Source organism: Gekko japonicus, unplaced genomic scaffold, assembly GCF_001447785.1.
Source record: "Gekko japonicus isolate JY-2015 unplaced genomic scaffold, Gekko_japonicus_V1.1 scaffold552, whole genome shotgun sequence".
Lineage (NCBI taxonomy): Eukaryota > Metazoa > Chordata > Lepidosauria > Squamata > Gekkonidae > Gekko > Gekko japonicus.
Window position 1 is genome coordinate 232175 of NW_015167552.1, and position 13291 is coordinate 245465.

A 13291-nucleotide genomic window follows, 5' to 3' on the forward strand; every position below is an offset into this window, starting at 1 on the left:
AAAGTGCTCTTTCAATAACAGCTCTGTGGCTTGCCCAGCATTATCCAGCAGGTGCAAGTGGAGGAGTGGGGAATCAAACCTGGTTCTCCCAGATTAGAGTCCACGCATTTAACCACTACACCAAACTGGTTCTCAGTGTGCGAACTCTAATCTGGGAGAACCGGGTTTGAATCCCCACTCCTCCACTTTCAGCTGCTGGATGACCTTGGGCAAGCCACAGAGCTGTTATTGAAAGAGCAGTTTCTGTCACAGCTCTCTCAGGCACACCTACCTCACAGGGTGTCTGTTGTGTGGGGGGAGCTCTGAGGCTCCTAGTGAAGGGCGGGGTATAAATCAAATCTCCTCTTCTTCTTTTTCTTCTTCATCTGACCGACAGGACCCTGACTTTCTCTTTGGCCATACTCAGAGCATCGTTCCAGATACTCCCTCCCTCACCTTCAGTATTTTTCTCATCCAAACACATTTTGAAGTTGATACAAAAAAACAGGTAATCCTCTAACAGCCTAACTGCTCAGCTGGACATATGACATTAATCCAACAATCCATTCATTCATATTCCACATTTTCCAGATGGTGGTGAGGTCAATGAACCACCCCATGCCCCTGCCCTCCACCCTCACAAAGGTTGCCAGCTCTGGGCTGGGAAATCCCTGGAGATTTGGGGTGGAGCCTGGGGAAAGTGGGGTTTAGGGAGGGGAGGGACTTCAATGGGTACAGTGCCATAGAGTCCACCTTCCCAAGTAGCCATTTTTTCCCCAGGGGAACTGATCTCTGTAACCTGGAGGCCAGTTATAATTCATGGAGATCTCCAGCTACCACCTGAAGACCATCAACCAGTGTTCCCTCTAAGCTGATGGAATGAGCTCCCATATGAGCTCAGGGCCCTGCGGGACCTTTTACAGTTCCGTAGGGCCTGCAAGACGGAGCTCTTCCGCCAAGCTTTTAACTAGGGCGACAGACATTCCTCCCTCTTTACTGGGCCTCCCTTCAGCGGGTCAGAACTACATACCATAGTTGGCATCTGTGAAGTTTTAATGACAATGGCACTGGATGAAGGCTGTTGTGATATTTTAGAAAAGTAAAGGTAAAGGTTCCCTTGCTCGAAAGCCAGTCGAATCCGACTCTAGGGTTGCGGTGCTCATCTCCGTTTCCAAGCCGAAGAGCCAGGGCTGTCCGAAGACATTTCCGTGGTCATGTGGCCGGCATAACTAAACACCAAGGTGCACAGAACGCTGATGTGGCCGGCATGACTAAACACCAAGGCGCACGGAACGCTGTATTTTACTAGTGTTTTAATTATGTTAATTGTGTATATTGTATTTTTATCAAATTTGATGTAACCCACCCTGAGTCTGTCATGTGGGGAGGACAAGATATAAGTCGAATAAAATAAATAAATAAAAATTAATTAAAAATAAGCTGAGTGAGTGTGAGCTAGCTCAGTCTTTTAGCCTCCAGCTCACACCTTTTTGCCTTCACTCAGGAAGGAGGGCTCCAGAGCAAACTGCTCATTCACAACTTTACTGCCAGTAGCTCACAAAGTAGAATTTTTGCTCACGACTCCACAGCTTAGAGGGAGTACTGCTGGCAACCCTAGTCCTCACTCTCCAAGCCTCACTATTTATTTAGAACATTTGTATGCCACCTCTCCAGACCTACTTGAGCCAGCTGACAGTTAAAACAGTAAAACGATTTTTAAAAAAACAACTGATATCAATAAGAACAAATAAAAACAAAACTGATAAAAACATGACTGATAAAAAGAGCTAGTAAAGCGAGATGGTATAAAAGCAGTGCTTCATAAAACAGTCCACAGGCTAGGAGCCAATCAAAAGATAGCTAATAACAGGGCTTTTTTTTTGTAGAAAAAGCCCAGTAGGAACTCATTAGCATCACAGGCCACACCCAACAGCAGAAACTCATTAGCATATTAGGCCACACCCCCATACCTTCCCTTGGCTTGCCCGGGTAGCTTTTGCACTTTTTTCTTCACCTTTTGAGTTGTTTATTTATTATTTATTTATTTCAGGTATTTTTACCCCGCCCTCCCCGCAAGCGGGCTCAGGGCAGCTTACAGGGGCACACGCCCATTCATAAAACAGTAAAATCCAGTAAAATCACAATTTACAAAATTTACAAAGAATAAAGTGCTTTAAACTTCCAAGATGGTCCAAGTTATTACTATCGTCCAATAATAAATATGGAATCCCTTAGTTAAAAGTGTGGGTGAAGAGCAATGCGTCAGCCTGGTGCCTAAAAGAGGATAAGGCAGGTGCCAGGCAAGCCTCAAGGGGTAGGGGCATTACAAAGGCAAGGGGCCACCACGGCTACAGTAGATAATGGGAAATACACTTACCATATTTGTCCCCATCTTCTCCTTTGGCACTGATTCGTCTCCCTAGCACTTGGATATGCTTCCCACTTGTTCTACTGTACAGCTGGTAGAGTCTAAGTTGCTTCCTGCTCACATCGTCTCGTGCTCGTGTTTGATTTTCCACGTGTATCCGAAAGTCCACATTCTCTTCAGCGACAAACATCTAATTTAAAAATAAAACATGTACAGAGGGTGATGGTCAGCAACATTTTTCAGACGCAGTTTAGAAAACAGTGCCATGCTTATTCTGTTTTAACATCACTTGGGAAGCCTGTTCTCAGAGCCAATTTGGTGTAGTGGTTAAGAGTGGTGGACTCTAATCTGGAGAACCAGGTTTGATTCCCCACTCCTCCACAGGACACCAGCTGGGTGACCTTGGGTCAGTCACAGTTGTCTCAGAGCTGTTCTCTCAAGAGCAGTTCTCTCAGAGCTCTCTCAGCCCCACCTACCTCACAGGGTAAGTAGCAGAGCCCCCCACGGCCCGCTGTCAGGTACAAGCTCTCCCTCCTCTGTGAGGACAGATCTGCGCATTCCCTCCCTCCCCCATAGCTAGCAATCGAAAACAGTCCAGTGGCACCTTTAAGACCAAGTTTTGTTCAGGTACAAGCTCTCCCTCCTCTGCGAGGACAGATCTGCATGTTCCCCTACCCCAATAGCTAGCAATCCAAAACAGTCCAGTGGAGCCTGAGCGGTGGGTGTTGCCTTCTGACACACTTCCAGTGATGTCAGGGGGTGTGGCACATGCAAATAAGTTATGTTAATAAGTGTTGCCTTCTGACACACTTCCAGTGATGTCAGGGGGTGTGGCACATGCAAATAAGTTATGTTAATGTGTTGCCTTCTGACACACTTCCAGTGATGTCAGGGGGTGTGGCACATGCAAATAAGTTATGTTAATAAGTCATGCTAATGAGCTCCTGCACCACTTTTTCTACAAAATGACCCCTGGGTATAAATCCATTTTCTTCTTCTCCTCCTCCTCGTCACACCAGGTGAAGATTTGGTGGGATGCCAAAAATTAAATTCACACAAAATGTAGAAAAAGGAAACAGCTGGGCTTCTGAACTGCCACAAATGCATAATTAAAAGCCTTATGCTACTCATTGTACAAGAGCATATGCTTTTATAAAAGTACCCACACTGTATAATGTATATCAGTGATCCACAATATGCTGCACACCGATGTGTTTCCTTCTTTCCCAGAGCATCTCTTCCCCCAAACAAAGAGCTTTCCCCCATTTCGTTGGAACAAGCGATGTTTCAGGAGAGCGCAAGAGGCATCAGCTTGGTGTCTACATGGAGCACCCCAATAGAAAGCAGTTGCCTCCATCACAGGAAGCAAGGAAGTCGTGCTCTGACAGTGGAAAGCCTCCCAGCCACAGAAAATCCAAGCCAAGGAAAGCAGAAACAGTATTTGGTGGGGAAACCAATAAGGAGAAAAGACAGTCAATCACATGCGGGGGTGGGGCCTTAGGTGATCCAAAAAGGGCAAACAACAGAATACTACAACAACTCATTCTGAAAAACAAACAGAAAAGGATAGAGAAGTCTGCGGAGTATTGTCAAGAGAGGAGCACGAGATTAGCAAGAGCAGATACCTGAGGAACAAAAGAAAGGCAGCTGTTGTGTACGATGCCAAATCTTTTTGAGCAAAATGAAGTATCGAACTGACACACCTGGAAGGGGGAGGTCTGGGAGCGAAAAACAAAGTTCGGATTTCTGGACAGTCACTACGAAAACAGCCATCAAGCAATTAGTCAGACTGTCAAGACCAGGAGCAGTGAGAGATGAAAGAGAAAAAAGTAACTGGATATCATTCACAAAATAAGCAATAGTGCTCTTTACAGGGCTCTTTTTGTAGAAAAAGCCCAGCAGGAACTCATTAGCATAATAGGCCTCACCCAACAGCAGGAACTCATTAGCCTATTGGGCCACACCCCTGACAGCACAGCTCATTAGCACATTAGGCCACACCCACATGTTACCAGAAGTGTGGTTATCCAGCCACACCCACCTATTTGCTTCTTATTCTCTTTACCTTGTTTGTTGTCAAAACCCAGGGCCTTTTTTTGTAGCAGGAACTCCTTTGCATGTTAGGCCACACACCCCTAATGTAGCCAATCCTAATGCGTTTCTGCTGTTGGGTGTGGCCTATTATGCTAATGCTAATGAGTTCCTGCTGGGCGTGGCCAACTTGGGAGCCAGCCGGAACTCCATTCCTGTGTGCCTTACTGCACATGTACTCAGTCAAAGAATACCATGCCACAGAAATGGAAGCTCTGGGTTGGATCTAGGGTTGCCATTTGCCTGGTGGGGGTGGGGGATCCCCCAATTTTGTGGGCTCCTGCCCACCGCCCCAAGCAGCAACCTTGCACACAACATGCCTGCATCACCCAGAAGTGACATTGGCACGTCAGCAACACGTCAGCAACATCGGGGGTGCCAGAAGTGACATTGGCACGTCAGCAACATGTGGGGTGACGCCCTGGCTTTTGAGCAAAACTCTATGGTTTAATGCTGATTTTACCATACAGTTTTGCCCAAAATCCAGAACATTGCCCCTGACGTCGCTGACATCACTTCCAGATGACGCAGGCACGTCACATGTGACATCACTGTTTTGGGGAAAATGGGGGGCAACGTCACTTCCCACTCCCGGAACGTCCCCCTCATCCCCCTGCTGGTGGGTGAAAGGGACCTGGCAGCCCTAGCTGGATCCCATGAAACCATTCCTCTAATGGCGGCACCTTCCACTAGTGCAGAGTCTTCCCTATGGCAAGGGGCTATTTCTGCCAGTCAAACTCTCTTGTCTTCTCCCCTTTAGCTGGCGGAAAGAACCAGGTGCAGACCAGGAGGAGGAAAATGGCCTGGGGAAAGGTCCCTGCTCCCATCCCTGCTGTCCAAAGGCAGGAGGAAGAGAAGAAGAGCCTCCCCCCCCCACTTGCCAGCCCCAAGCAGCTTGGCCGGGAGCAGTGTTCTCTCTAAGCTGAGTGAGTGTGAGTTAGCTCACAGTTTTTTAGCCTCCAGCTCACACCTTTTTGTCTTAGATTAGGGAGGATTGCTCCTGGGCAAACTAATTTATGCAGTAGCCGAATCATTCACTCACAACTTTAATGCCAGTAACTCACAAAGTAGGATTTTTGCTCACAAGACTCCACAGCTTAGAGGGAGCATTGGCCAGGAGTCTCCTTTGCCACATGGGGCTGGGTCACAGGTCTCTTTGCCCAGCCAGTCTCCTTCCCCATGCTGCGTAGGGCCTGGGCTATCAGCTTGTGGCAGTTGCTGCCCTGCCCGCCATGGGGTTCAGGCCACCCCTCACTTGAGGCTGGGGTTGCAGTCTCCAGGTGGTGGCTGGATATCTCCCGGAATTATAGCTGGTCTCCAGGTTACTAAATCAGTTCCCCTGGAGAAAAGGGCTGCTTTGGGAGGTGGACTCCATGGCGTTACGCCTCACTGAGGTCCCTCCCCTCCTCAAACCCTGCCCCCAGGTTCCACCCCCAAATCTCCAGGAACTTCCCAAACCAGAGCTGGCAACCCTAGGAGAGGGTGGTCCCCAGGCCATTGGCCCAATGGATCCAATCTTAGATACTGAAAACATTCCCATCATGTTTACATCTGCTAAATTTCACCACAGTGTGGTAAATCTGTCATCGTAACCATCTGGAACACTTGGATTTACCTCATTATTCACTGAAAAGAAATTTGAAAAGTACACTGAGATTGCTTTTCAGGCAACTTCCTATACCCTAATACCCCCTACAGCATTTTGTTGGCCTAGACAGGAAAGACTATTTTGAAAAGATTCTCCGCTTTCCTAACATATTCTCTTAAAATGGAAGTTATTGAGGCTGTGGAGGCTGGCGTTATCTTCTGAGCAATCTAATCAATATAGTCAGCAGTTTATCTTAAGCGATATTCTGGCCTTAGTTTTAACTAAATTGAATACCATCAGAATCTATGTTTGCCACTTTGCGAGGGGGGGGATCTTTTACTCTTGGGAGTCAAATGGCTGATCATTATATGTGATTTCCCCATCACATTTTATTTATTTATTTATTACAAAATATAGCTCTGGAAGCAGCAATCTGCACAAAAGAATGCCAGGTATCATTTGACACTAGACATCAGGACACTAGACATTCCTGTAGCAAGACATCATCACAAACTATCTATAAAAAGAACAAGAATATTGTTATTTATCTGTGGAATCAATCATGTCCCCTGTTACAGAACCACTGTGCAATTCCTATGGAGAATACAGACCAAATAGTCCATCAGAAACACGTGCATTTTCAAACACAGGATATATCCTTTTCATCCTTCAGGAAAGCTTCCTCCCCTTTTCTCATGGTCCAAATCAATGGCTATGTATTGTTGAAGAGAATGGTTGCCAACGTCCAAGTGGGGGCTGGAGATATCCTGGAATTGCAGTTGATCTCCAGATGACATGAATCGATTGTTTGTTTGTTTGTTTATAACATTTATTCCCCTTCTCTTGGAGAAAATGGCTGCTGTGGAAGGCGGACTGGATGGCATTATACCCTGCCAAAGGCCCTCCCCTCCCTTAAACCCACCCCCAGGTTCCACCCTCAAATCTCCAGGTATTTCTGCACCTGGAGTTGGAAGCCCTGAGGAGAATGCAACATTGTACTCTCCGGCACATATTCTGAAATGCAGATTACCCAGCCTTTGAGACATCAAGGTTTTTAGAAATTTGTGGTTGAGGAGTGGCTTTTTGGAGTTAGTGGGTTGCATTCAGAACAAAGGTGGAGTCCAGTGGCACCGTTAAGACCAACAGAGTTTCATTCATGGTAGAAGCTTTCTTGTGCAAGCATACTCCCTCAGATCAGCTTATACACCATGGCTGATTTCGCTCATCTTACCCCTGTTTACCGGTGGGGCAGTTTGCCCCAGACCGTTTAAACTGATTTTGCATTAAAGTTGTTGGCACATGGCTGTTTTCAATCTGCTCCCTGAGTTTGATTTCCTTGGCGAGGTTCCTTGGCGAGGTTTCCTGTGGCTTCCTGCGTCCTCCCTCCTCCCACTCCCCTGTCTTCGCCCTCTTAATCCCTCCCCTTCCCCCTCCCACTTTTTCTCCGCAACAGGAAACTTCTGGCAAATCAAGGATCGAGCTGAGCCGGAGCAAAATACGGGGGAAGCTGTGGGTCAAAAGGCAGCCCTGGGACAAATTGTGTGAAATTGACCAGAAGAAGCAGAGGGAAAGGAGAAGCGAGCCCGGGACAAAGGTCAGTATGAAATCAGTTTAAAAAACAGCCCACAGAGATGTAGTTTCTAAGGTCCAGATCCAAATCATTGCAAAGTACACCTTATCCAGTTACAAAATGAGCCAGGGATCAGCGGAGGTCATCCATCAAAACTCTTAATGATTATACTATAGGACAGAACGTATCATGAAATCTTATTTTAATCTCCCACAATAGCCCTACGGATGTTTTTACCTGTGCGTATTCATCGTAATATTCACTTTTGGTAAAACTGTAAGGGTGATATTGGTCCAATGCCATATGGATTGGATTGGCCTCATTCATTTCTCACCTCTCTGGAGGTAAAGCTATAGGTCCCTATATCTCTCCTTTTACTGGGAGAAAAACAGCTGAGAGGGAGGGATGATTTGAGCAGAGAAAAGGCTAAAGGGTACCTTTCTCCCCACCACTAAAATCCCAGCTTTCTACAGGCGATTTCCCTTTTTTAACACACACTTGGGGGGGGGGGGAGAATCAGGCCAGTATATGTAAGATACAGCTTGTTTTTCTTAAATCCTCTGTCCCATAGCACAGCCGCAAACAAAAGCCACGTGGTTTTTTTTTAAAAAAAAGTGGCAATCCATAAGCAAACAATTTGACACTCATCAATCCAACAAAATTTAAGAACCACTGGACTCGAGAAAGAGGCGGTAATCATCAGGGATTCTCAGCCTTCCCCACACTGCCCCTCCTTCCTCAGTGGTAGCTTGCGTTGCCAGGTCCCCCCTATCCCCCAGTGGGGGATGGGGAGGTAGGGTTGGGAGATACAGGTTGGGAAACTCCTGGAGATTTGGGGATGGAGCCTGGGGAGGACAGGGACCTCAGTGGGGTGCAAGGCCATGGACTCCACCCTTCAAAACATCCATTTTCTCCCGGGGAACTGATCTCTGTAGTCTGAAGATGAACTGTAATTCTGGGGGAACCCCAGATCTCACCTGGAGGATGGCATCCCTAGCACTGGTAGAAAAAATCTTAATCTTATATTCTAATAGTCCAGATATCTTTGGATACTTAAATCCAGTGAGTGGAGCTGTGAATGGGCAAGACAGATCTTGCTATAAATCTGAAAAGGGCCCTAGGTTTGCAAAATAATGTGAAATCAAAAAAAAGAAAAAATACACCAAGAGATCACCAGCCCCCACTCACTCCAAGAATGAGAGAAGGAAGCAGGAAAAGGGGAGAGACTATGGAAGCGAAAGAGGAAACAGTGGGAGTGGGGGAAGTGAGATGCCCCCTGCAAGTCCCTTGCGGGCTCCCATTTGTCCCAGCCTAATTTACAACAGTGGAGATGTGGAATGGAATAGTACAGACCTATCTTGCCAGATCTCAGAAGCTAAGCAGGGTCAGTACTTGGATGGGAGACCACCAAGGAAGACTGCAGAGGAAGGCAACGGCAAACCACTTTTGCTTAATCACTTGACTTGGAAACCCTACGGGGTCGCCATAAGTCGGCTGTGACTAGACGTCACTTTACACACACACACAATTTACAACTGCACTGTCTCCAACAGAAGTTTGACTGTGAACATTTTGTTTCTGCCAGCTTTGTTCCCTGAACAGCAGAATGTTTGTGGACAGCAAGCGACTGGCATCAGTGACAATGACATAGCCAAATCTGATTACCTGCATGGTACTCTGGTAATCACATTCAATAGGTGATCCCTGAGTGGAAGGAGAAAATAGAAAAGAAGCCTGGGACATAAGTTGGAAAGCATAGCACGGAACACCAGAAAACTGCGGGAACAGGGTAAAAATACATACATACATACATAAGGTAAAGGTAAAGGTTCCCTTGCTCGAAAGCCAGTTGAATCTGACTCTAGGGTTGCGGTGCTCATCTCCGTTTCAAAGCCGAAGAGCCAGCACTGTCCAAAGACGTTTCTGTGGTCATGTTTCTGTGGTCATGTGGCCGGCATGACTAAACACCAAGGCGCACGGAACGCTGTTACCTTCCCACCGGAGTGGTACCTATTTATCTACTTGCAATTTCTTGCTTTCAAACTGCTAGGTTGGCAGGAGCTGGAACTAGAGATGGGAGCTCACTCCGTCATGCGGCCCCCGGGTCTCGAACTGCTGAACTACTGACCTTCCACAGCCTGCAGTTCAGCGTCTTAACCACTTGAGCCACCGCAGCTCCACATACATACATACATACATAAATGCATACATGCATGCATACATACGTGTGTGTGTGTGCACGCGCACACAGAGAGATATTCTCCAAGATAAGTGGCTACCCCTTCTCACAACATATTGGCCCACTGTGCTTCTTTCCCCTGAATATTTCATGGACGAACACAGTGCTATCTCAAATCCTGTGTCATATAGATAGACAGACAACCTTTATTGGCATGTCACCTGTGCCATATAATGTGAATTAGGCAAGATAGCTGAATTGCCTTTACCACAACAAAGAAGTAGATAGCTTTGTCAAGGCCCTGAACTGCAGAAAGGAAGTTCCACTTAGGGGTATTATTATTATTATTATTATTATTATTATTATTATTATTATTATTATTATTATTATTATTATTATTATTAAAATTACTTTATTACATCTCTCTGATACATTGGAAATACATCTTACACATTTCATTCACTGAACTAACTTTTGCACTTCTCTTTGTGATTTTCCAAACACGTAAAGTTACCTTGATAAAATCAACAACAAATATCTATGATAAGTTCCTTCCCAGTTGCGGAAAGAGAGCTAATCACTGTTGTTCTTTTTCCCCTTGGTTTTGGCAAAAGTCCACTTTGCCAATTAGACAAGTGGCAAGACCACCACCAGAGTAATGTTTTTTTAGGCATGTGTTGAAATGTAACACGCTATTATTTGCTGTTTCCTCTCCCTGCCTTTATTGAAAAATCTGTCATCTGCCAAGTCGTTAGATTTCATCCATAGCATGACTGGGACAGATGCGTCCTCTTTTTAAAAGGATGTGTTTTCTTTGTAAGCGTTGTTACAACACACACATTCACAGAAAGCCCATTGGAATCATAACATTTCCCCATTAGTATATCAGGTTACAGCATCACAATATGAGGGCAAGGAAATTAAGTGGTTAGACTGATAAATGAGAGGCTGAAAGCCAGTATTCAAACCACCACGAAGCCATGAAACTCACAGGATGAACTTGGGCTAGCTACTTCTTCTCAGCCTCATCAGACCCACAAGTGAGGTGGAAGGGGACAATCCTTGTGAACCTCCTTAAGAGCGGCAGTTCCCAGCCTTTTTGGTATGGTGACCCTCCAGTTCAAATTTACTTGGCACGCTTGCTACAGTGACCCACCCAGGCCTGGACCAAGGTTTTTTGGTGCCCTAGGCAAACTATGACCTTGGCCCCCATCTGGTTCAGTGTTCCGTTTTCTACAGTGGCCAATCAGATGTTTTGAGAAACCAACAAACATCCCACAAAACAAACTAGTTCAGTTTGTGAGGTTCATGATGCAGTAGACACCAAACTCACAGGGGCTCTCTGGATGATTCTTCTCCACCTGCCCTCCAAGTTTGGTAACGATTGGATTTACAGGGTCCAAGTTGCAGCCCCCCGAAGAAGATGCCCTGTTCCTCCATTGTTTCCAATGGAGAGGGGGAAGCAAAAACAACAACAACAAGGGCAATAGAAGCCCAGCAGAACAGAATCAACGTCCCAGAGAATCTCTGCAGTAGAAACTGAAGGGGGTTAGGGTTAGGGTTAGTGCAATGTGCCCAGCAGAACCAGTGCCACTGTGGCACTGCAAACCCAACAAGACTAAGGACAAGCCAGCTAATCTCTTCAGTAGAAACTGAAGGGGGGCCATTTTTGCAAGCCCAGCAGAACTAGTACAATGGACAGAGTGCCCAGCAGTACCAGTGCAATCAAAGAGTGCCCAGCAGAATCCACTGTCAGTTCAACAGGACTGATGTCTAGCACAGAATCACACTCCAAGCAAGGGAGGGACTTTGCAAGCCCAGCAGAACCAGTGCAATGTACTGAACCCATTGCCACTGTGGTAATGCCAGCTCAACAGGACAGATGCGAAGCACAGAATCACACTCCGAGGGGGGGCACAAGCCCAGCAGAACCAGTGCAATCTACTAGTGTCCAGCAGAACCCAATGCCACTGTGGTAATGCCAGCTCAATAGGACTGATGTGAAGCACAGAATAACACACTAAGCGAGGGGGGGTTTGCAAGCCCAGCAGAACCAGTGCAATCTACAAGTGCCCAGAAGAACCCAGTGCCACTGTGGCAATGCAAGCAAAAGGAGGACTAATGTCAAACCAGTGAATTCCTACAGTTACAATGTGCAGAATGCCCAGCAAAACCCAGTGCCATTGGCATTGCAAGCTTAAAAGGACTGTTCTCAAAGCACAGAGTCACAATAAATCCAAACAAGGGATGGGGGATTTTGCAAGCTCTGTGCAAGAAAATGGGAACACAAGAATCCTGCCAAAGGTGGGGGACAGACATTTTGAAACTGATATGACTAGTTTGAAACTGACCAGAGTGTTTCCAAGGCTGGTGAATTCCGAGCCCCCTTGCTTTGAAGTTTGGTAAACATTTTGATTGGGCAGAGACAGTCTGTCTGGAAATGACCTGCCACAAACTTCACTTCGCGAACAACTGGTCAAAGTCCGCCACGAACTTCAGTTCATGAGCCATTTCATGTCCATACCTAATCACAAACCTTGTCTTCCACAGTGACCTCCCATCCTGGTACTGACCATGGCCAACCCTGCTTAGCTTCCAGGCTCTGACAAACGCTCAGTAAGCTGGGCTAGCTGGGCCACTAAACATGATCAGATCCTCAGAGTTTTTTTAAGGTATGCATCTGAATACCAAAGCTGGAAAATACATCAATTGCACTTTTTAAACAAAGTGACCTTGCATGTTAAGGTGGACTGTGGGTAGCTTTATTTCCCCTTATGTGTGGTTTGAGCATAAAAACTGCAACAACTGAAAAGGGCTAAGTGAAGTGCATGTGTTCACCAGCACGGGCTGAAGGCCCACTCCGGTGAAAGGAAATCTGATGACTAGCCAACTCTCTTTGAAATCTCCTACTCTCTCCAAATCTCTGTACTGTATTCCCTAGCAATGACAACAAGGACACCAGGTCAACTAAAAGACAGCTTTACCCTCTACATGGCATACTATACAACTAGCATGCATTGTTCAGAATCCCTAATGAGTCTGCTGTGGTAATGCCATCCCTTTATTGAATACTCAGGACCCCAACAGGCAGTGTCGTTCTGCTTTCAGATTTCTTATCACTGTTGATGGTTTTTGAATCTCTTTGGAGCCAATCTGGAAACTAATTTGAGTTGCTCTGCTACATAATTGATTGGGGTGCTTTTGGGTAAGTGAAATTCAATGATGTTCCCTTGAAAAGTCTTTGTTAATGCAGTCTAAGTAAAAAGCACTTAGGGGGATGAAGCTGAAATTGAACAGGAAGAAGAGGATTGACTATTGAGTCATACCACCCTCCAGCTGCCAGACTTTGGAAACGTGAGAGGGGACAGAAACGGAAGAGCACTCTGGAGAATGAAGAATGTGATGGATCTCCTGCAAGAACTCTGCCACAATCAGAATAGGAAGGTAATTCTGACACTTGCTTTATTTTATTACATTGGACCAAGAACAGATTTGGAAACACCAGCAATTTAGGTT

General features: G+C 46.1%; 1 protein-coding gene across 1 annotated transcript in view; it reads right to left on the reverse strand.

Annotated features, from left to right (window-relative positions):
- FGF18 (fibroblast growth factor 18) overlaps nt 1–7923 on the reverse strand; it is an 87164-nt gene extending 79241 nt beyond the window's left edge. The window contains exons 1-2 of the mRNA XM_015413702.1: nt 7834–7923; nt 2357–2537 (exon numbers count right to left, since the gene is read on the reverse strand). Coding sequence (XP_015269188.1) covers nt 2357–2537; nt 7834–7923 — 271 coding nt within the window. The remainder of the gene's footprint in view (nt 1–2356; nt 2538–7833) is intronic.
- Between the last annotated feature and the right edge of the window lie 5368 nt (nt 7924–13291).